Raw genomic sequence first — 20,000 nt, 5'->3', positions numbered from 1 at the left:
TGTGAGGAGTTTTTCCCTCTCATCCTATATGACCTGGGACTCACTTCCTCTCTTTTCTAGCTTCTGCCCAAGAACGAGCTGTTTTAAACATTTTAACCTGAATGTGTTAAAGGGGCAGTTTGTAATTATTTTAAAGCCCAGGCAAAATGCCATTGCTAAGTAAGCTCTTAATTTGTCTTGGGGCAGGCATGATTTCTGGTCCTGAAAAGAACAACATGAATAAGAGCGAAACATTGTGAATAAGCAGTGTTCAAGGTAACATGGACACAATCTGATTGTTAAAGCCCGAGAGGCAATTGCCAAAGAGTGTAAAATTACAAACTGCACCTTTAAGTCTGTTCATCTGAGCTGTGCATGTGCTCCTACAGCATGCTAATGACTTAAGGGATGTATGGATTTCAGTGGGAATAGAAATGGGTCTTGTACATGCATGAACTGTCACTCTGTTGCGGCGTGTGTTTTAGCTTTGGCTCTTCATGCTCCATGTTTTCAGCCAGTCAAATGTCACTTTAACTAGCCATTAGTGAAATAATAGTAATAAACTAGTTTATAACTCATGAAGTGTGTGTGTGTGTGTGTGTGTGTGTTTCAGGAATGCGTCGTATGCCTCTAACCCCATGGGAGAACAATGTAGTCACTCGTTTACAGACACCAACACACTCGTACCTGGCCAGGAGTCGTAGTGCTATGTGTCTGTCTGGAGATGCAGGTAAAGCCACACACACACACACACACACACACACACACACACACACACACACACACACACACACAATCTACTCTCTTTTCTCGCTTGATTTTCGTCCCCAAGTCATTAAGCCTGGATGTTTAAGATTTGTGTGTGTGTCTGTGCGTGCATGTGTGTACGCGTGTGTGTACGTGTGGTACGTGTGTGTGCGTTTCAAGATATGTGAGTGTGAGAGAGAGTGAGTTAGAGAGTAGAACTCTGTCTGGCTTTCCCTTTTCTCTCTGAAACAAAACGTCTCTTTCAGGACTTTTCTCTTACCTTAAACTGTTTCCAGGGCTTCTCTGTCTCTGTCTCTCTCTCTCTATCTCTGTCTCTCTCTCTCTCTCTCTCTCTCTCTCTCTCTCTCTCTCTCTCTCTCTCTCTCTCTCTGGTCTTTTCTAATCTTATCTAACCATTGAGCAAAAAGCTGCTAACACACAATACACTCATCACTGAATCCTGTTTCAGGAGGAAGCAGTGTGTTAGGCCACACCCACTTTTCTAAACACAATACTTTTAGCTCCTCCCCTTGGGGTGGCCAGAGTCGCTTCATGATCTTTTATTGCTTTGTAGGTGCTGATGAACATTTTCTCTTTCCTTCTTTCTTGCTTTCTTTCTTTCTTTCTTGCTTTCTTTCTTCCTTTTCCTTCCATTTTCATTTTTTACTCTCATGTCCTCACCCTGTCCATTTATCTCTCACCTCCCTGTTTAATTAACTCATACTCCACCCGGCCTGCTTGGCTGCTTAACCTTTGACCTTGGTTCAGTGACCCCCGTTTGTCCTCGCTCAGCCTCCTGTCACCACTCGAGCTCACTGTCCTTCAAGACCATGCAGTCACGCAGCTCCGAGCGACCCATCAGAGCCGGTCTCAGCCTTGAGCGAGCCGTCAGAGCCGGGCCGGAAGTAAGCCTGTGCAGGAAGGCGACCCAGAATGTGGCGGTAAGAAAATGCACCAGAGGGCAGTCAGAATTTCAGATATGTAGAAAAAAAATGTTCGGATGTTTAAGACCAGATGTTACATATATTTACTTAAATTAAAATGTCAGCTGTCATTTTTGTTCAGTTGATTTTATATTACTGTTTGATGATTGTAGTTGTTTGTAGCAGTGCTACTGTTAGGTGTAGCTGTTTGTAGCATTGTTACTGTTTATTGTGGTGGTGTTTAGCTGTAGCTGTATGTAGCGGTGTTGCTGTTTATTGTGGTGTTGTTTAGCTGTAGCTGTATGTAGCGGTGTTGCTGTTTGTAGCAGTGTCACGGTGTTGCTGTATGTAGCGGTGTTGCTGTATGTAGCGGTGTTGCTGTATGTAGCGGTGTTGCTGTATGTAGCGGTGTTGCTGTATGTAGCGGTGTTGCTGTATGTAGCGGTGTTGCTGTTTAGCTGTAGTAATTCTATAGCTACTTTAGCTTTGTGGTTTAGCTGTTCTTCCCATCAACATTTTCTTGATGCCTCTTTTTAATCCAGTAAACTAAATTTTTTCCCAAGTGTTTATTTTATATTTTCATATTTTACTTCAGCTTGGCGTTTACAGCAGCGGTTATTGTTTTAAGGCTTTTTTAGATGTTAGATGTTTGACCTACACAGGCGCTATCAGATCAGTATGTAGTGAGCAAGTACAGTGAAGAAAGATGAGAAATTTCATATTTTTACACAGATCTATGTGGTTCTTAAAAGTAGATCAAACACAATGTGCCTTTTTTTTTATTTATAAAAATGTAAAGTTTATAAATAAATTTATTTTACATCTTTGTTTGAGTGTGTGGATTGAGTTTAAGCTCCATAGGAAGTACACCAGCTGAGGATTGTTTTGTTTGACCTGATAGCAACACGCACACACACACACACACACACACACACACACACACACACACACACACACACACACACACACACACGTACACACACAGCCTTTGGGTGTGTGTAGTTTGCCAGGGGCTTATAGTATTAAAGACTTATGTCTGAGACCCAGAGCCACTGACGTGCATTCAGTCTGTTACACAAACGTCAGTGTTGAGCCAAATCTTACGCTTCGTTTTTACAAAAAACTTTTACTCATTTCTTTATACACACACACACACACACACACACACACACACACACACACACACACACACACACACAGAGGATCCCTATACTGCTTTTCTGTCTAAAGTGTCCTCTATTATGAAACTTTCTCATTCTGTTTTTTCCTCATTCAATTTTAAACAACAGCCCAAGGTTATAAACTTTGTCCACCAAGAAAGAAAGAGATTGTGCTGAGTAAATGTGTACATAACCATGGAGTCGTCATTTTTTTTTTTGTAACTCACTAGTGCCATCTGCTGGACACAAGCATCAATTGCGAAATGTAATAAACCCTGTAACATGATAGAATTTCCTTAAGTCCTCCGACATACATGAGCATTTCATATCGCACCTATTCATTATTAACAATCATTAGTCATTATTACTGCTTTTTTTTTGAGAGAGAGAGAGAGAGACATAACATGGCTCGATGCTCCAATTCTAACAGTAACGGTTGTGAAAGAAATAGTCGTTTCTTTGATGCCTTCGAGATTCTTCATCTCTTTAAATTTCTGTATTTGTGCCATTTATCTGACTATTTATTTATTTTGCATGGTTAGGCTGATAGGAAGGATAAGGACTATGTCCGAAAGTCCTGGAGTAATCTGTCGTGTCCCATTCCGCCTCTGAACCTCGCCACCACCAAGCGAGCTCCTTCTCCTGGCAGCCAGCGCACTAAAGTCAGCCAACCGTCATCTGCCAGGTACTGACAGCTGACTGGGTTTCAGTCTTTTACTAAAGTTTTGTGTGTAAGTGTTTTCTTAGTCAATAAGAAGTGCAACCTTTCCTGTAAAATATGCAAAAGTTTCAGTTCATAGGGTGCCATTACTTTCGCACTAACCGGACGGCTAACAGATTTGTTTTAGACTGCTCTCTTTTAAATAATGAATAATAATTCTGTCTAAACTGAAGCCGTGTAATCAGGGTTTCTGTTTAAATATCGAGTAGATTTACACATTCCCTCTCAAGTATTTCCTTCTGTGTGGCTTTAGGAGTTCCACTAAACCTCCTCTGAAGTCTCCCACCTCCAGAAGGTCCAGGTCTCCACCTCCTCCATCTTCCATGCCCTTATCTCCTAGCAACCCTTCACTGTTGCCTGGTAACCTGCGTCCCAGCCGGGGTAAGCCAGAGAGCCCGAGAGCGAGTCTGCAGGTTGGTAAGGACCTGAAAGAGGAAGAAGAGTCCAAAAGAAATGAGACTGAGGAAGAGGAGGTAGAAAAGGAGAAGAGGGAGCAAAGTGAGAAAAAAGCAGCAGCTGAAATCTCGCCCCGTAAAGCAGAGTCTAATGGTTAGAGCCACTGCTATGGTTCTGTACATACATACATACACACACACTCACACACACACACACACACACACACACACACACAACTGTTGTGTATTACATTCTAAACTTTTCCTGTTTGTCTCAGGCATTGAGAGGGTGATGAGTCCTCCAGCAGTCAGAGTCAGTGCAGGAACCACAGACCCAGAGGAGGCGTCTCGACTGCTGGCTGAGAAACGACGGCAGGCCAGAGAACAGAGAGAGAAAGAGGAGGAGGAGAAGAGGCAGAAGGAGGAGGATGAGAGGTGCGTATACAACAGTTATAGAACAGTATAATGACTATAAGACTGTCCAAGAGTGTTGAAGGTGTGTGTGTGTGTGTGTGTGTGTGTGTGTGTGTGTGTGTGTGTGTGTGGACAGACAACACAGAGAGGAAATGGCCCGGAAGATAGCTGAAGAGAGAGCAAAAAGAGAAGAGGAGGCCCAGCGTCTGGCCGAGGAGAAAAAACACAAGGAGGAAGAAGAGAGACGCTTAGAAGAGGAGAGACTGCAGAGAGAGAGAGAAGAAGCAGAACGGCAGCTGAAACAGGTCACACACCACACACACACACACACACACACACACACACACACACACACACACACACACTTACTGTATAATAAAAACTTACCACCCTGGGGAATTCATCACGCATGCACACTGCACACACAACTCATAATAACATGTGTGTTTGTGTGTGCGTGTGTGTATATACACTGACAGAAAGAGGAAGATGAGGCTCGTCAGCGTGAAGAGGCTGAGCGTTTGCGTCAGGAGAGAGAGAAACACTTCCAGAAAGAAGAGGCTGAGAGACTCGAGAGGAAAAAGGTACAGTTATTTTTTTTCTTTATCTGGTTTGGAGTTTAAACATTTCCATCAATGACTATACACACTTTATGCTTCCGTAGCGTCTCGAGGAGATCATGAAACGCACACGGCGTTCAGATCAGGTACACACACACACACACACACACACATATGTTGTGATCATGCCTCTTGTACATGATGTTTTACTGATTTCTGTGTGGTGTGTGTAGAAAAGCCCCAGTCAGAGGAATGGAGATGTGAGTCAGCAGAATTCTCAGGACTCTGGTAAGTCTGTTTCATTCAGAACAGCATGATGGCTTTGGGAAGGTTGGGAAAAGGATGGAAGGCAGGGAAGAGGCAGTTTATAAAGGTTTCTCTCACTGTGTACCCCTCTGTGTGTGTGTGTGTGTGTGTGTGTGTGTGTGTGTGTGTGTGTGTGTGTGTGTGTGTGTGTGTGTGTCTCTCACTCTCTCACTCACTCACTTACACACACACAAATATACACTATTCTCTTATTAAATAAGAAAAATATTAATATTACTTGTGTTATAAATATACTTTTATCATACTTCCTCTCTCTCTCCTTCCACTCTCTCTCTCTCTCTCTCTCTCTCTCTCTTTCACAGTGAATGTGGTCCCTGGGATCCCGTCAATCACAGTCTCTACTCCACAGATCCCTCAAACCACACAGCACAGTGACAGCAACGGACACGCTAACCCTGATCTCCTCTTACACACACTGCCCCCTGCTGGACATGAGTAAGTACTGCCTTTACAGCGCCACTTCGCTCTTCATGATAGTAGGAAAACAAATCTCTGTATCTCTGTGCTGCCCTCATGTGGAAATGACGTGTCACTACAGTGTCCCAGTAGCGTTATTCCTAAATATGTTCCCACTTAAACCGGTGCTCCATTTTCTCAATCAGCGCAAGCACCGGAGCCCTCCGAGAAAACGGCGTCGTCATGGAGACCTTCGAGGAAGTGATCGAGGTGCCCATGGTGACCAAGTTGTCTCGTCAGGAGGGAGACGGAGAGGAAGAAGACGAGAGGATGAAGGCACCGCTGATAGCTTTCAGAGAGAACGGAAGCACACATGACATAAGCGCATGGGACCAAAGCCAACTGCAGCGACACGCAGGTGAGCCGAAATGCCTTTATTTACATTTAGCAGACGCCTTTATCCAGAGTGACTTACAATTTATACAAGTGAGGGTTTAAGGGCCTTGTTCAGGGGCCCAACAATGGCAGTTTGGTGGAACTGGGATTTGAACTCATGACCTTCTGATCAGTAGCCCAGCACCTTAACAACTAGGCTACCATACTATAAGGATTAAGACTATTTGTTTTTGGACATGTTATAAGCAAATAATCAGCAAAATGATCATTTATTGTCTTTTTACAGTTGTTTTTAAATCGTGTTCTCTGTCATCACAGGTGATGTCTGAAACCCTCTGAGAACATGATGGGAAAAAGTGCGGTACGTGAGGAGAAAGCAAATAGAACGCCCTCTTCTCTAGCGGACCGCTCTGTAAACAATCGTCCTCGCGCTCCCTGTAATGCAGCCCCTACCTTCTGACCCCTTTAAACACTTTAGCGGTATGTTCCAGGAACAAAGTGGATTAACGTGCAGTTAGTGTGTATGTGGAAAATCTGTGGATTTAAATAAGCTGTAAAGTCTGATCTAATACTTGAAGTTTTTTTTTTTTTTTTGCTTGGTTTGTTTCTGTCGAGATAAAGTTTAGTAAAGTTCTAACTGTTGCATTGAGAAAGCATCAGGTGGCTGATTGAAATCTTTAGAAACATCCGGGAACGGTTCGGAAGCTTGAACGCATCATGACTTTTTACAAGAACAGAGAGAAAGTTTGAAGAAATAGTATTTTCCTACTTCTTTCTAAAGCTTTATTCTATATTTGTTTGATTTTGACAGTGTTGCACTGGACAGGAGTCTTCTGTAGAAATGCACCGAAATTTAGAGTGAAACTTTTTACCAATAAGAGTTAAAAATGCAGACGGTTTTTAAGCTCTCGGTACTCTAAGAAAGTTCTTAGTACCATAGAAAGTACACAAAGAAGTTCTTTGTACTCAAGCGTGTAATAATTCCATGTTATTTTATGTTCTCTTCTTGGACTTTTGGAGAAATCTCTTGCTAAAAGCACAAACCTTGTCGTTGTTATTATTATGTAAATCTTTTTAAGGTAAATTATGTCAAATTACGTGGACGTTTTTTGTCTTTAGGGTTTTGTTTAGTTTTCAGCGAAGAATTGATTTCGGTGCATCGCTACATCTGACCTGATTGAAGACACGATCCAAAGATCTCGCTCATGAAGCCCTGTCTGATCTCCTGTGTCAAGCGGCAGGATCGTTATCGGCCGCCACGTTCAGAGTGGATCAGACAGAACGCAGAGTTTCTCAGCTTCATGGCAACACAATCAGTACATTTAATTCATAATTAGTCCGATGACAATGAAGTTAAAACGCTGCTACGTGTAACTTCCCTATGCCTTATCAGATCTGGACGTGTGTGTTTGGGGTTTAAGGGCTGATTATCACCCTCCACACCACATTTCATACATTTTACAGCCAGATTAGATCTTCCGTGACGTCGTCTCGAACTGCGCTGAAATCTCCTGGATCTCCTGGAGGACATGTAAAGCTAGATCTGTCTACAGTAAACACAGATATGATTATAAAGTACAAAGACTGAAAAATCTAAAAAAAAAAAAAAAAAAAAAAAAAACGACAAGCACAATGGATATTAAATATTAAACTGTAACATGGCTTCTGGACCCGCTAGAATAGAGACCTCGTCATAACCCGGTCACATAAAAAGCGCTTAGCTTTAGTTTCTAAACTCTGCACCTTCATCCTTCAGTCATCTTCATCCAGCCTTCTTTAACTTTATTCAGATTCCTTATTCTCATCCCTCTATAAGCAGTCTCAACTGTATAGCATGTAAAAAAATATATATATATAATAATCAATAAATAATTTTGTTTGAAACACAAGTCTGCTTTATTTACGTTTATTTATCGCATATTTGTTAAAAGAAGCAAAATTATTTGGTAATGGAATAAATGAACACAAATTTTATTTCATTTCATAAGAAGCAGTAGATACTTTTGCATCCACATACAGCTACTACTGTGTTATGTTATGTAGTTCTATAAAAATATACTTTGGATATTTATATAATTATATAAGTATCATGATCTGATTTACATAGCGTTTACTTTGTGCCAGCGTTCACCTGTCGAATCCCAGTCATGGTTCTTGTGAGCAAACAAGAACCAAAAAGCTGCAGCTGGAGCTGCTTATTATTAAGTGTTCACAAGCACAATATTTGCTTTGGGTTATTTATTTATTTATTTTATTTTGCTGTGCGTACATGTGAGAAATGCCTGCTTTAATTATCTTGGTAGAAGAGCCTGGTATCTCTGAAGTCGTCTCCAGAGTGAGATGTTGCAGGTCAGAAACAATCATGATTTACTTCCTACTATTCAACTGATCAGAAACTGTCATTTTAGTCTTCGTTCCTGTTTCTACAGAATTCAAAGTAGCTTGTTTTTGCAAAATTTGTCTTGCCGTCTCACGGAATTTTAGACCAAATAAGCCATAGATCACCGGATTGAAGCAGCAGCGGCTGAAAGCCAACAGACGGCAGATGTCGAAGGCATAATGAAAATGTTCTAAGTTAAAAGAACTGAAATAACGAACTGTGTGCATGAAACTCACTATGTTATAAGGAGCCCAACAAATAAAGAACGTAACCACCAGAAAGAAGGCAAGTCCAGTAGCTCTGTGTCTGTGGTTCTGGTTTGTCGGTGACTTGAGGATGGTTTGCAGAATCTTGATTTAGCAAAAAGCCAAGAACAAAAAAGCAAACACAAAAACAATATTCTGTCCAAATATTATAAGAACCAAAAAACCTGTGTAGATGTACATGCAGCCGTTTGAGTGAAGTTGTTCTATTACTAGCACCAAGTTAGGTGATGCTGCATAGAAGCTCACCATCCACGTAATGAATGCGACACAACCTCCTTTCTTCCAGACTGACACAGGATGCACCACGGTCATGTAACGCTGAACGCTCATCAGCACCAGGAACAGGAGGCTGCTGTAATATCCGACCGGGCGAGCGAAGCTGGCGTCTTTGCACATGGAGTCTCCGTAACCCCAGGCATTGTTGTAGAACCAGAACATCAGTGCGACGGTAGACAGCAGGTCCGACAGAGCCAAGTTGAGTATAAAGATAGCGGTCAGTGATCGAAGCCTCATAAAGAACACACTGATCACAACAACCAGGAGGTTTCCAATGAGACCGACCAGGATCACGGTGCTGAGGATGATCTGAACTGCAACGTTCCTGTCGTTAGCCATGGATCTGTTGAGCAGTTTATCAACAAACAATGAAGAATCATGTGCATGTACTATAGGTGCATTTAGGTCATCAAACACATCATACGCAATGTCATAGGAAAGAGACATCTTTGCCGTCCTCCTGTTTCTCTTGTGAAAACCGTGACATTTTCTCACATCCAGTTAATATGAAAAAAAGAAATTCTAGTTGAAATAAGAATTCTTACTTACTTTACTTTCCCGAATTAAGACTTGGTTTACTGACTGAAGTTAAATGTACTTAAGCTCCTGTCACATTAGTTATATTGAGTATCTGTACGATGGGCACAGTGCTGGAGTTCCCCTGTCTATACCACAGATTCCTGTTTACACTTCCTGTTTGTAGGTCTACATCTTTAAACAACACATTTGGTGTCAGTATAATTTCCAGTAACACTGAAAATACAAAATGATGTGTGGATCTGCTGGATATATCTATTCATGGTGAATCTAGATCCAGTTCCTATTAGGTCCACTATAAAATTTAGATAAAGTAGAACACGTAGCATCTGGACCAGGTGGAGACTAGAAATTTAGAATATAGAATTAGAAATAAATAAAGGTATATCTTATCTTATCTAAAAACGGCCTAGACATGCACAGTAGCATTACAACGTGTTTTTGTTTGTTTACATGTGAACAGCTTCTCATTTTGAGTGCTTATTTGTAAAAAAAAAAAAAAAAAAAGAAAAGAAATAAAATCGACTGCCAATGGAATAAGAAATGCATTTTTTAAAAGCTTACAATAGAGAAAAGAATGTAAAAACAGGTGAAATGCTCGTGCATATGCTTTAATATCATTCATAATAAGAAGGTACGTGCATTGGATACATTTGACATCACATTAGGAAGTGTTACATAAAATATCTACATTTTGTTTAACCAAAAATAGTAAAAATTGTATATTAAAATAAAGCTATGAAAGTATCGAGAGAAATTTAAAACAAAAAAAGTAAGATTACAGGAGACAATAACCATTTACTAGTGATTAATTATCAAACACTTGGTGGTTTTGTTTATTTTTATAAAAACCCCATTTAGAGGCAAAACCTTTACACTCTGGGGTTGAATCGTAAAGCTTAACATGGCTTTTAACTGTCTAAAGTAAAGTTTAAGAATTTTTTTTTTTTGTCGTATATAGTTTGCTAGCACATCAGGTTTTTGTTTAAGCTTGAAATAAGTTTTAGCATGACTCAGGAGCTCTCAGATATACCTCAGGAAATGAAACTATTTCTCGGTTATACTGAAACTTTTCTTATAGGGGACTGTATGTGTGCTGTGAAAGACATGTATCGGTTTCAGCCAACATTCACAGTCATGGTTGTTGTGAGCCAAAATGAACCAAGATGACAGAGCTGCTTATTAAGCATTAAGTATTAGCCACAGCACACAATATTTGCTTTGGTTTTTTTTTTTTTCTTAATATTGCTGTGTGTACATGTGGAAAAAATGCCTGCTTGTTAATCTTGTTAATGCTGGTGCTGGTATCTCTGAAGTCGTCTCCACAAATACCATGTTCTCATCATAAGAAATGGCAACAAGCTGGTGTATGTACACTAAAAAGCAGAGCCTTCTGTGTCAGACTTGGTGCTGTGCACTATAGCTGGCAATGCTGCAAAGAAGCTCAACACGCATGCAATGATGGGAACGAGTGTGAAGCCACATCCTTTCATCCAACCTAACAGAGGCTGCACGATGGCCATGTAGCGCTCAACGCTCATCAACACTAGGAACATGATGCTGCTGTAAAATCCAGCATTTAAAAGGACGATGAAAACTTTACACGGTGCAGCTCCAAAAGTCAATCCCCAGAATGGCAGTCCAAGAGAGTCCAAATCTGACAGAGCCATTTTAGGTATGAAGAAGTTGGTCAGTGATTTAAGATGAATGTAAATTGCACTGATCACAACCACCAGGTGGTTCCCATTGAGACTGATCAGGATCACAGTGCTGAGGATTATGGGAATTGCAATGTGTCCATGTACAGCCTCAGATCCACTGTTAAATAGATAGTCATTATAATCATAATTATACTCTGTAATGTTATACTCGGCTTCGTCTGGAGCATCTGCGGACATGTTGATTTCTGGAAAGCAAAATGTGAATTAGTGAACAAACTTTGAACATCTCTTCCTTCCTGTTTCTTTCATAATAAATCCCTTCACAAGAGATTATCTGATCACAAACTCAACTGATTAGGCATTGCCAATGTAAGGTTAGACAGCAGCTTAAATAAAAACTATTTCCAATTATTTTTTTTTAAATGTGTGTATATGTTTAGTTTTAAATAAAAATATAGCAGGAACAAAAAACAATGTCCTTTTTTGCTGTTTTCCAGAACTGATCCCAGACAAATCTGATCACATTTTCAGTTGTGAAAAATTATGTTTGAAAAGAGGATTCTTACCCATTTTTTTCCTTTCCTGAGATGAGGCTTGGTTAATGGTCTTACAAGAGTGACACAACTCGCCTTGCCTTCTCTCTCTGTGTGGCTGTCTGTCTCTCTCTCTCTCTCTGTGGCTCTCTCTCTCTCTCTCTCTCTCTCTCTCTCTCTCTCTCTCTCTCTCTCTCTCTCTCTCTCTCTCTCTCTCTCTCTCTCTGTGGCTCTCTCACTCTCTGTGTGTGTGTTTGTGTGTGTGTGTGTGTCTCTCTCTCTCTCTGTGGCTCTCCCTCTTGCCCCTTGTTTACCGAGGTAGTTTGATAGCTGGTTAGGAGTCAGAGCCAATTTGGAACCTTAGTCACATTGCAAAGGCTAAGGTTCCTTTTCACAGATGTTTAATGCATTCATTGGTATAAACATCAACATGAACACCAACACCGTAGAACTGAGTAAAAGCATATGAAATATACAACATACTGTAACAGTTATACATTCAGTTACATGGAAAATAAAAATATCACATTAAACTCATAAATAAACAGAAAATATATTCACATACCCCTTTTGCCTGCTTGTGAGCTAAGAGAGGGGGGTATAACTTGCACTTTCTTGGTTGGATGTCATATGATACAAATAGAAATAGCTTTAACTTGTGGTAATTATGTCGCTTTGTAGAAGCCAACATTCTGTTACCTATTTAAGCTTAGACAAAAATATATCAAGAGTAACTCCTCCTAGGGCTTTCGAGCCACATGCACCAAATTCGGATATGTTGTAGAACCTGGTCTGAAGTTTGTTGCTGTTACTTTTCTAAGCGATTCGAGTACTGGTACTTCCGGTACCGAGTCTCAAATTGACCTTTTTCCCCCACAGACTCCCATTATTAAGTTTGGAGGTTTATAACTCGGCAAGCTTTTGAACTGTCTACACCAAACTCAGCCAGCTTTATTGTGATACTCTGAACAAAGGTTTAAATTGGTGTACCGACTGGCCTTTCGGTTGTCCCGCAGCCCCGCCCCAATATATGCAAAATCAAAAAACTTTTTACAACATTGACATGTCATATATCAAAACACTCAGATTAATGAGGGGAACTTCCTCACGGGCATTCTGATGATTTCACGTGACGTCACGTAAAAATAAAAAATTAGCACAACATGGACATGTGACATATCAAGACACTCAGCCCAATGTGTGGAGTATTCGAATGACATCACATGCTCATCTCCACTTGCCTCCAAATGTTTTGGCACCCTAGCTTTCTGTCCACTTGCCTCCAAACATAACACTGATCCTTATGTCCACTCGCCTCCAAAAAACACCGGCCTTTGTGAATACTTGCTTTGTCATAGCCAACATCAAAGTTTGTCACGATGAACTTTACAAATCTAGTTAATCTTGAACTTTTTGTACTATATTTGTTATGTTCTGTAAAGCTGCATACAGTACATCTAAATCCTGGAGGATGGTCTAGTTCTGGCCAGCTAAAAATAAAAATCTGCTGTCATTCACAACACTTGTTTAATGTGACCATCCAGAATGTTTCATGTCCTTGAGCTCACCAGTGCATTCTCTCTTTTTCTTCTGATGATTGTGTTAGAAAAGGAACTGAAACAAGACATCATGAAGATCTGCTATAGATTTTGTTTGAGGATCTAACGTAGGTTATTAAAAGCAACATTTAGCTGAATATTACAGATAAAAATTATTCTTGAAAAACATCAACTAAATCACCCCTTTTTTACTTCAAACTGAGCCATATAGAGGTATGTTTATATATGTATGTATGTATGTATGTATGTATGTATGTATGTATGTATGTATGTATGTATATACATATATATATGTACATGACATGTATATGTCATGTATGTCATTTATATGACATGTACATATGTAAATATGATGTATATATATGTTTATATACATGTATATAGTTACATCAAACTGAGCCATATAGAGGCGGATGAAAGGTGGATGAATGTCATTTTTTTTTCACTCAAACAGTTCACTAGGTTATTTTAATGTATGAGTCTGTTCATGATTTCAGGAATTTTTTTGTTTGTGATTATTTTTTTTTTTGCTTAATTTTGCTGCAGTTCCCCCCCCCCAGACATCATATAACACATGAAATGACTTTTTTTATGATATGATAATAAGAGTTGAATATTAATACTGTGCTAGATTTTATTGTTAGATAATTTTAGTCCGAGCAACAAAGAATCACCTTCATTTAGGTGTTTATAAAATGAAATAAAAACAAAAGTGTGGACCCAAACTAACCCCTGTGAGAATATCCGTGTTATAAGTAATATATCTTTCAGTGTTTTGTATCATTTATGTAGCTGTGCATTTTTTTGGTGATCCTAAATGTATGTACTTTTTTGTAGGTACATTTTCTTTCTGTGTGTCAACAGTTTAACGTCTCCATGTTTTTCACTCAGTGTCCTGTTGCTATGAGACATCCAGGCTACCTCTTTCCCGCACTGTGATTGGTTGTCATGCTGTCCCGCTCGAACCAATCAGAGTGAAGTCCGCTTCCCGTCCATGTACCCCGTGTCCTGCAGTCTCTCTGCGCGCCTTTTTTTTTTTTTCCCCTGTTGGTTTTTTTTTTTTTTTTTTTTTTTACATATATATTATCAGCCGGGCCTTTCCGCCTCTTTTTCACGCTTAGAGCGTCGCAGACGCTCCCGGTTTGGCCGGTAATCGCCATGTTAACGCAGACTCGAGGAGCAATGGCGCATCGGCACCGTGGCGAGGCACAGACTCGGAAGGATAGAGACACAAGCATGAATTAAAGACGCGCAGCTTTGAGGATCAGAATGGGTCGGAATGGCACTCGTCTCCCATCGGAACGGTGCGTATATTTCCCCTCTTTCTCTAGACGTCTCGCGCGCGCGCACACAGCGGCCATGAGACGCATCGGTTCCTCAGCGTCTCCGTCTCGCGCTCATTTCCAGGGCCTCGGATACGACACTAGTTATTCTGCACGTTTCATCTCCGTACTTATTGTTGCTATTTATTGCGCGCATGTCTCTGATGGACGTGTTCTACGGTCTATAAGACCAGCGTTGATGATGATGATGTTGATGGTGATGATGATGATGATGATGGCGGCTCACTCCTTGTGACATTTGGACAGATGCACTCACATCACGTACCAACAGTTAGTTGAAAACACGGCTGCTTGCTTTATTGAGCTGCTCTACACATTAGATACACACGCCGACACGTGCACACGCGCAAATACACAGTGCATAGGAAAGGAGGAAAAACAGCTCAAACAGCTCTTGCATGGTTTTTATTCCCAAGCTGCACAACTGAACGTGTTTTTTTTTCTTTTCTTCTGTGTGTGTGTGTGTGTGTGTTTGTGCATGTAGATGGCTGTGGCAGAACGTGTAAAGAGCAGCATCCTTTACCAGGTAACTCTCTTCTTAATGTAATGTCAGTAACGTGTGCTTTGTTTCTTGTGTCTGCATCAGTCCTGGTCAACCTGCTGCATCAGCTCCGAGGAGCTCAGGCTAGGAATGGAGTCATCAAGTCCAGCTCACCAAACTTAATCAATAATCTCTGTAGGATGAACGAGACGATTAATCACAGTAGTAAATCCAGCATCGCATGAAATCTTTTTGGCTTCTGAAAAGCTGAAACCTGTCTGCTGATCTAAATGAGTTAACTAATGCATTTATCTAGAAAGCTTACTTTTATCATTAAGCAATAATATAATATAAAAAGTGTATAGTTCCTATAATTAGTTATTAATATTTCCTACCCTTGCATTGTTTAATCTGGGAAGAAGAAAAAAAATGTTTAGTTGTGGATTTATTGTCAAGAGAATAAAATAGAAACGAGGGGAAAAATAAACTATAAAGGATATACAGCATTGTATATATACATAATATAGAATAAATATACAGTAGAGCTTCATTCTACAGTGAAGCTCTAATAGTGGCAAGTGAAGTAAGAAGATAATTTCTGTATCTGTCTGGTGTAAATATCCCAGAGAGGTGGATTCTGTCGTCTGCCATGCACAGGGTAGTTTGTATTACTTCTGTACTGTAGGTCTTTGTTACAGTACAGTTACGGCAGCTAACGCTAGCAGTTAGGAAGCTCTTAGGAGCTTGTAGTTCCAGAGCAACCTGAGGATCCTGGAGCTCAGACAAGTGCCTGACTTTGCAGAGATACAGTTGTCCTTTGCTTATGATGTCTGTGGTGAAATCCTTGGTGATGTGGACACTGAGGAATTTAAAGCGGTTGACCGTGTTTGCTGCAGGTCTGTTTATGGTAAGGGAATGTAATGCTATTTATTACCTGTTTCCTGTAGTCCACCGTCTCCTTGACAAGCTTTTACAAATTTCCACTGACTGACTTTTAGAGCCAGAATTAAAAATGGATGCAAAATAGAATCATTCTTACTGAACAATTTTTGTATTTATTTTTCTTACAGGTCTCAAATAAGCCCAGAATGAAGAAGTGTCCTTTTTTTTTTAAACCTTATTAACTTCAACCACCAGCTTCACAGCTACAATTTGTATTTACGCCGTGTACACTAGAGCTCTCGCATTTTATTGATAACTCAATTCCAATTTTTATTTAATTATACAAGGTATTTGAACACCTTGAGAGATTAAATTTGGAGTTTGTGTGTAAAAAAAAAACAAAAAACAATGTTAATATTGAGTCACAAAAATATTCTTTGTCCTGATAATGCTATGACAGTAATTCATTGTCAGTGCCGTGTCAGATCAGATATGGACATTTTTACACCTCCATCATCCGCCAGGTCACTTCACAAATTTAGCCACGAAACCTAAGTCCAAAAACATGCATGGTAGGTTGATTGGCATCTCTGGAAAAATGTCCGTAGTGTGTGTGTGTGTGTGTGTGTGTGTGTGTGTGTGAGTGAATAAGAGTGTGTGTGTGCCCTGCGATGGGTTGGCACTCCATCCAGGGTGTATCCTGCCTCGATGCCCGATGACGCCTGAGGCACAGGCTCCACGTGACCTGAGGTAGTTTGGATAAGCGGTAGAAAATGAATGAATGAATGAAGGCTATGATTTAGCCTATGAGTTAGAATCAGTATGATACTAAAGGAGGAAAATTTTGATGGCTTTTTTTTTTGTTCTTTAAGTAAGGTAACTGGTTGGAAGCTTGTTTTCCAGTTCTGAAGCCAGAGAAGCCATGATAATCCACTCAGAATTAAATTTCAGTTTCAAATCTCATCTCCTGTACTGTAGATACTGTGTTCAGATAGGACGAGTGCGGTTTGTTTTAGAAAGCATCTGCTTAAGATTGCAAGTGAGCCTCATGGCACAAGTGGCACGAACAAGACTTTTTATTACTACCTTTCTGCAGGCCAAAGCATACAAGCAGATATGAAACTCATAGGACAAATAAAGACCAGTATATTTATAGCATTTGTAATAACTGCATAAGAGAAATAAACTCACCTGGATGTGTTAGAAATGATTGTATGAAAAAATTTGAGGTAGAGGAGCATAAGGTGAGGACGTGTTACAGCCAGAGTTCATACACTGAATCTACATTTAGGGCTTAGTTAATGGTTATATTATAATAATACTCCATCCGGTTTAGGCCACACCCACTCGAATACAGCTACGGAAATTTGGACGCACACATAAGTAACGACATTGAGCTACACTTCAAGATAAATATTTATGTCATCAGGGTTTCTATGCAAAATATATATATATATAAAACTATAACTCTAATCACCAGCACTATGCAGCATTCGCTTTGGCTTTCGTACCGTATGCGCACGTCCAAAATCTGTATAAAAGCAAGTCTGTGGAGATTATTTGTGAGGTCACCGTGTGATTGAAGAGTCCTTTTGACTTTTTTTCCCCCCCTCATCCCCTTTTGTCTCTCAGACGTCCTGATTGCAAGGAGGCTCGTAAGCCACTGTTGCCACGGCAGCGGTCGTGGAGGAAGAGAAGGAGCGGCTGTTGCGGTGGCGCCACGCTCTGCTGGAGGGGATGGAGTACCACAGCACGGGAACCCTGCCGCTCCTGGGCAGCCCGCGTTACTGTCCCGGTGCCAACAGTGCCAGCGGGTACCTCTGCCAGACGGGCCACTGCTGTGGGGAGACCGGCTGCTGCACCTATTACTACGAGCTGTGGTGTGAGTGCAGTTTATATTCACAGTTTTCACAGACTCAGTGTTAGATACAGCCCTGCTCTCATCCAGGGATCACAGAAACACATGGCAGTTGAAGAGCATCTTTGGAGAAACGTCCTCCCTCCCTCCCTCACGAAATGCGGCCTGCCTTACGTTAATTAATACGTCAGCGAATAAATACATGCCAGTGATAATTCGAGCACAGTTAATATTAAGCAGCCTACTCAAATTCTGTTATTGTGTAGTCGTCTAGTGACACATTTTTAGGCTATTTTAATATCCGTAATCGACCCACTCTCTGCGAGTGCTTGCGTTTTGTACAAAGTGAAAAGGTCTTTATCGTCGTAGCTTTTATTCACTGTTCATCGTGACAGTGACGCATCGTCTGGTTAAAGGAAAAAATGCACTACGAATGACTTGAATATTAATCTTTCTATTTGAACAGTTTCCTATATTACCCACAATGCAGTTTATTCGTTTGCTTTATTTCTGCCTGAAGATAGCGATTGCGGCGGCACTTTAGTCCTTTAGTCCGTCCAGTATCTGTTGACTCTTCTCGAGCAGATACGTTTTTAAGCTTCAACCGAGTCATTATCCAGCAGCTAAATCTCTGTATAGCTCTGTTGCATTCTGGGACATTGAGCCTAACGTTTGTTCCAACAACTTTACAACTACATCGTTGGATTTCTCATTACTTTGATGTTGAGCATCACTGGAATTACTGTTAGTCGTTGCTAGCAAATACTGTACATGATTAGCTTTGGAATTACTTTGCGTTCGAATCCTACCGGCAGTCGTAATTACGATGTCACGTGCGCTCACGTAGAAAATCCTACTCGCAATATTATACGACGAAATTTTTCCAACACGAATCGGACGTACCGTTACAGTAGCTTGCTGAATAATATAAAAAGCGGACTATCGCATCGCTCATGAGATGCTTTTATTTTATTTTATTTTATTTTGTTGATGTTCCGAATGTCCCTTTCTATGTTTACCTTTATGTCAGGAAGGAAATTAGGGTGTGATGTTACACGGACATAAGCTGTAATCCAAACGTGTGTGTGATGGAACAAAGCGCACAATAAAATTGAACAAGATAAAAGACACATCCTGTCTAGTTTCAGAGAAACCAGAAAGCACAGATTCGACGATTTTAAAGAGTTAAATATCAGCAAGATGTATAATAATACGCTGCATTATTCAGTTACGCCAATGTAATTGAAACAACAATCCACCGTTCAGTGAAATAAAAAACCCCGTGTGAATTTTGTGCAAATATAATCTGTTTACTGGAAATCTACAATATCCACTGGAAGTAATATTTGCTGTGTGTGTGTGTGTGTGTGTGTGTGTGTGTGTGTGTGTTGCAGGGTTTTGGCTCTTATGGAGTGTATTGATCCTGTTCAGCTGCTGCTGTGCGTATCGACATCGCCAGGCTAAACAGCGAGTGCAGCAGCAGCAGAGACAGCGAGAGATCAACCTGATGGCCTACCACGGCGCCTGCAGCTACCCGTCCTCCATGCTGGACCTCAGTAACACACGCCTCTCGTTCTCATCTGTCCTTGTTTTCCTTTTCACGGGCTGTCTCAAATGCTAGACGTCATCTTGACCTAAGCGTCCGTGCTAAATACACCGAGTCACATGCTAAATACACCTGGATATTGTTGCAGAAAGATCCAGATGAATCCCCTTTAATTGCAAATCATTTGAAAATTAAAGCCACCCAAACGCTAGCATTTGGGACACACCCCTTTTTGAATTGCATCATCTCTGTGTCTCTGTGTACTCTCCTTACGTGATGCTGTACATCTCCTTGCGTCTTGTTGTTTATCGGCAGGTTTCCTCGCATCACTCAAACTGCCATCGTATGAGGAAGTGGCAGCACAGCCCAGCACCCCACCCCCTCCCTATAGCTCGGTGGCTTACCCGCAAGGCTCCGCCCATCCCGGTCCAAGTCACATGCTGTCCTCGCAGAGCTCTGACAACTACACCAGCTGCTCGTGTGACTCCTGCTGCCCGTCTTCACCCTGTAGCTCCTCCCCTTCCTCCGCCCAGCTCACAGACGAGACTGACACTAGCCACACCTCCACGCCTTCTCACAGTGAACCAGTGCCCATTAACTCGATTTCTGGACATGCCACAGGCATGACTCTTTCCACTCCGCCTTTTTACAGCCCCGCTT

General features: G+C 40.9%; 3 protein-coding genes across 9 annotated transcripts in view; 2 read left to right on the top strand and 1 right to left on the bottom strand.

Annotated features, from left to right (window-relative positions):
• Window positions 1–7,907, top strand: part of map7b (microtubule-associated protein 7b) — a 26,424-nt gene extending 18,517 nt beyond the window's left edge. For 3 of the 5 annotated variants that reach the window (XM_027145171.2, XM_027145168.2, XM_027145172.2), the window contains 12 exons: window positions 593–709; window positions 1,495–1,667; window positions 3,352–3,494; window positions 3,784–4,079; window positions 4,204–4,360; window positions 4,476–4,644; window positions 4,819–4,923; window positions 5,004–5,045; window positions 5,133–5,187; window positions 5,529–5,661; window positions 5,829–6,040; window positions 6,337–7,907. In XM_027145171.2, coding sequence (XP_027000972.2) covers window positions 593–709; window positions 1,495–1,667; window positions 3,352–3,494; window positions 3,784–4,079; window positions 4,204–4,360; window positions 4,476–4,644; window positions 4,819–4,923; window positions 5,004–5,045; window positions 5,133–5,187; window positions 5,529–5,661; window positions 5,829–6,040; window positions 6,337–6,347 — 1,613 coding nt within the window. In that variant the 3' untranslated portion in view covers window positions 6,348–7,907. The remainder of the gene's footprint in view (window positions 1–592; window positions 710–1,494; window positions 1,668–3,351; window positions 3,495–3,783; window positions 4,080–4,203; window positions 4,361–4,475; window positions 4,645–4,818; window positions 4,924–5,003; window positions 5,046–5,132; window positions 5,188–5,528; window positions 5,662–5,828; window positions 6,041–6,336) is intronic. The other 2 variants (XM_027145170.2, XM_027145173.2) reach the window with 1 other exon arrangement.
• A 377-nt stretch (window positions 7,908–8,284) lies between these two features.
• On the bottom strand, window positions 8,285–11,859 carry LOC113641983 (C-C chemokine receptor type 4-like). Its single transcript, XM_027145225.2, has 2 exons — window positions 11,705–11,859; window positions 8,285–11,383 (listed from the first exon to the last, which is right to left on the bottom strand). Exons 1-2 carry the CDS (start codon window positions 11,706–11,708, stop codon window positions 10,854–10,856), a joined length of 534 nt encoding a protein of 177 aa, XP_027001026.2. The 5' UTR covers window positions 11,709–11,859; the 3' UTR covers window positions 8,285–10,853.
• Window positions 11,860–13,213: 1,354 nt separating this feature from the next.
• The window catches only part of si:ch73-290k24.6 (leucine-rich repeat extensin-like protein 5), an 8,146-nt gene continuing 1,359 nt past the window's right edge, over window positions 13,214–20,000 (top strand). The window contains exons 1-6 of one of the 3 annotated variants that reach the window (XM_047807493.1): window positions 13,214–13,443; window positions 14,352–14,534; window positions 15,058–15,099; window positions 17,569–17,818; window positions 19,189–19,350; window positions 19,656–20,000. The exon at window positions 19,656–20,000 is cut by the window's right edge and continues 1,359 nt beyond it. In XM_047807493.1, the coding sequence (XP_047663449.1) occupies window positions 17,674–17,818; window positions 19,189–19,350; window positions 19,656–20,000 (652 nt within the window). In that variant the 5' untranslated portion in view covers window positions 13,214–13,443; window positions 14,352–14,534; window positions 15,058–15,099; window positions 17,569–17,673. Of the gene's footprint in view, window positions 13,444–14,289; window positions 14,535–15,057; window positions 15,100–17,568; window positions 17,819–19,188; window positions 19,351–19,655 lie in introns of those variants that run through there. The other 2 variants (XM_047807494.1, XM_027144732.2) reach the window with 2 other exon arrangements.

Source organism: Tachysurus fulvidraco, chromosome 23, assembly GCF_022655615.1.
Source record: "Tachysurus fulvidraco isolate hzauxx_2018 chromosome 23, HZAU_PFXX_2.0, whole genome shotgun sequence".
NCBI lineage: Eukaryota > Metazoa > Chordata > Actinopteri > Siluriformes > Bagridae > Tachysurus > Tachysurus fulvidraco.
This window is presented reverse-complemented; position numbering and strand designations above follow the sequence as displayed.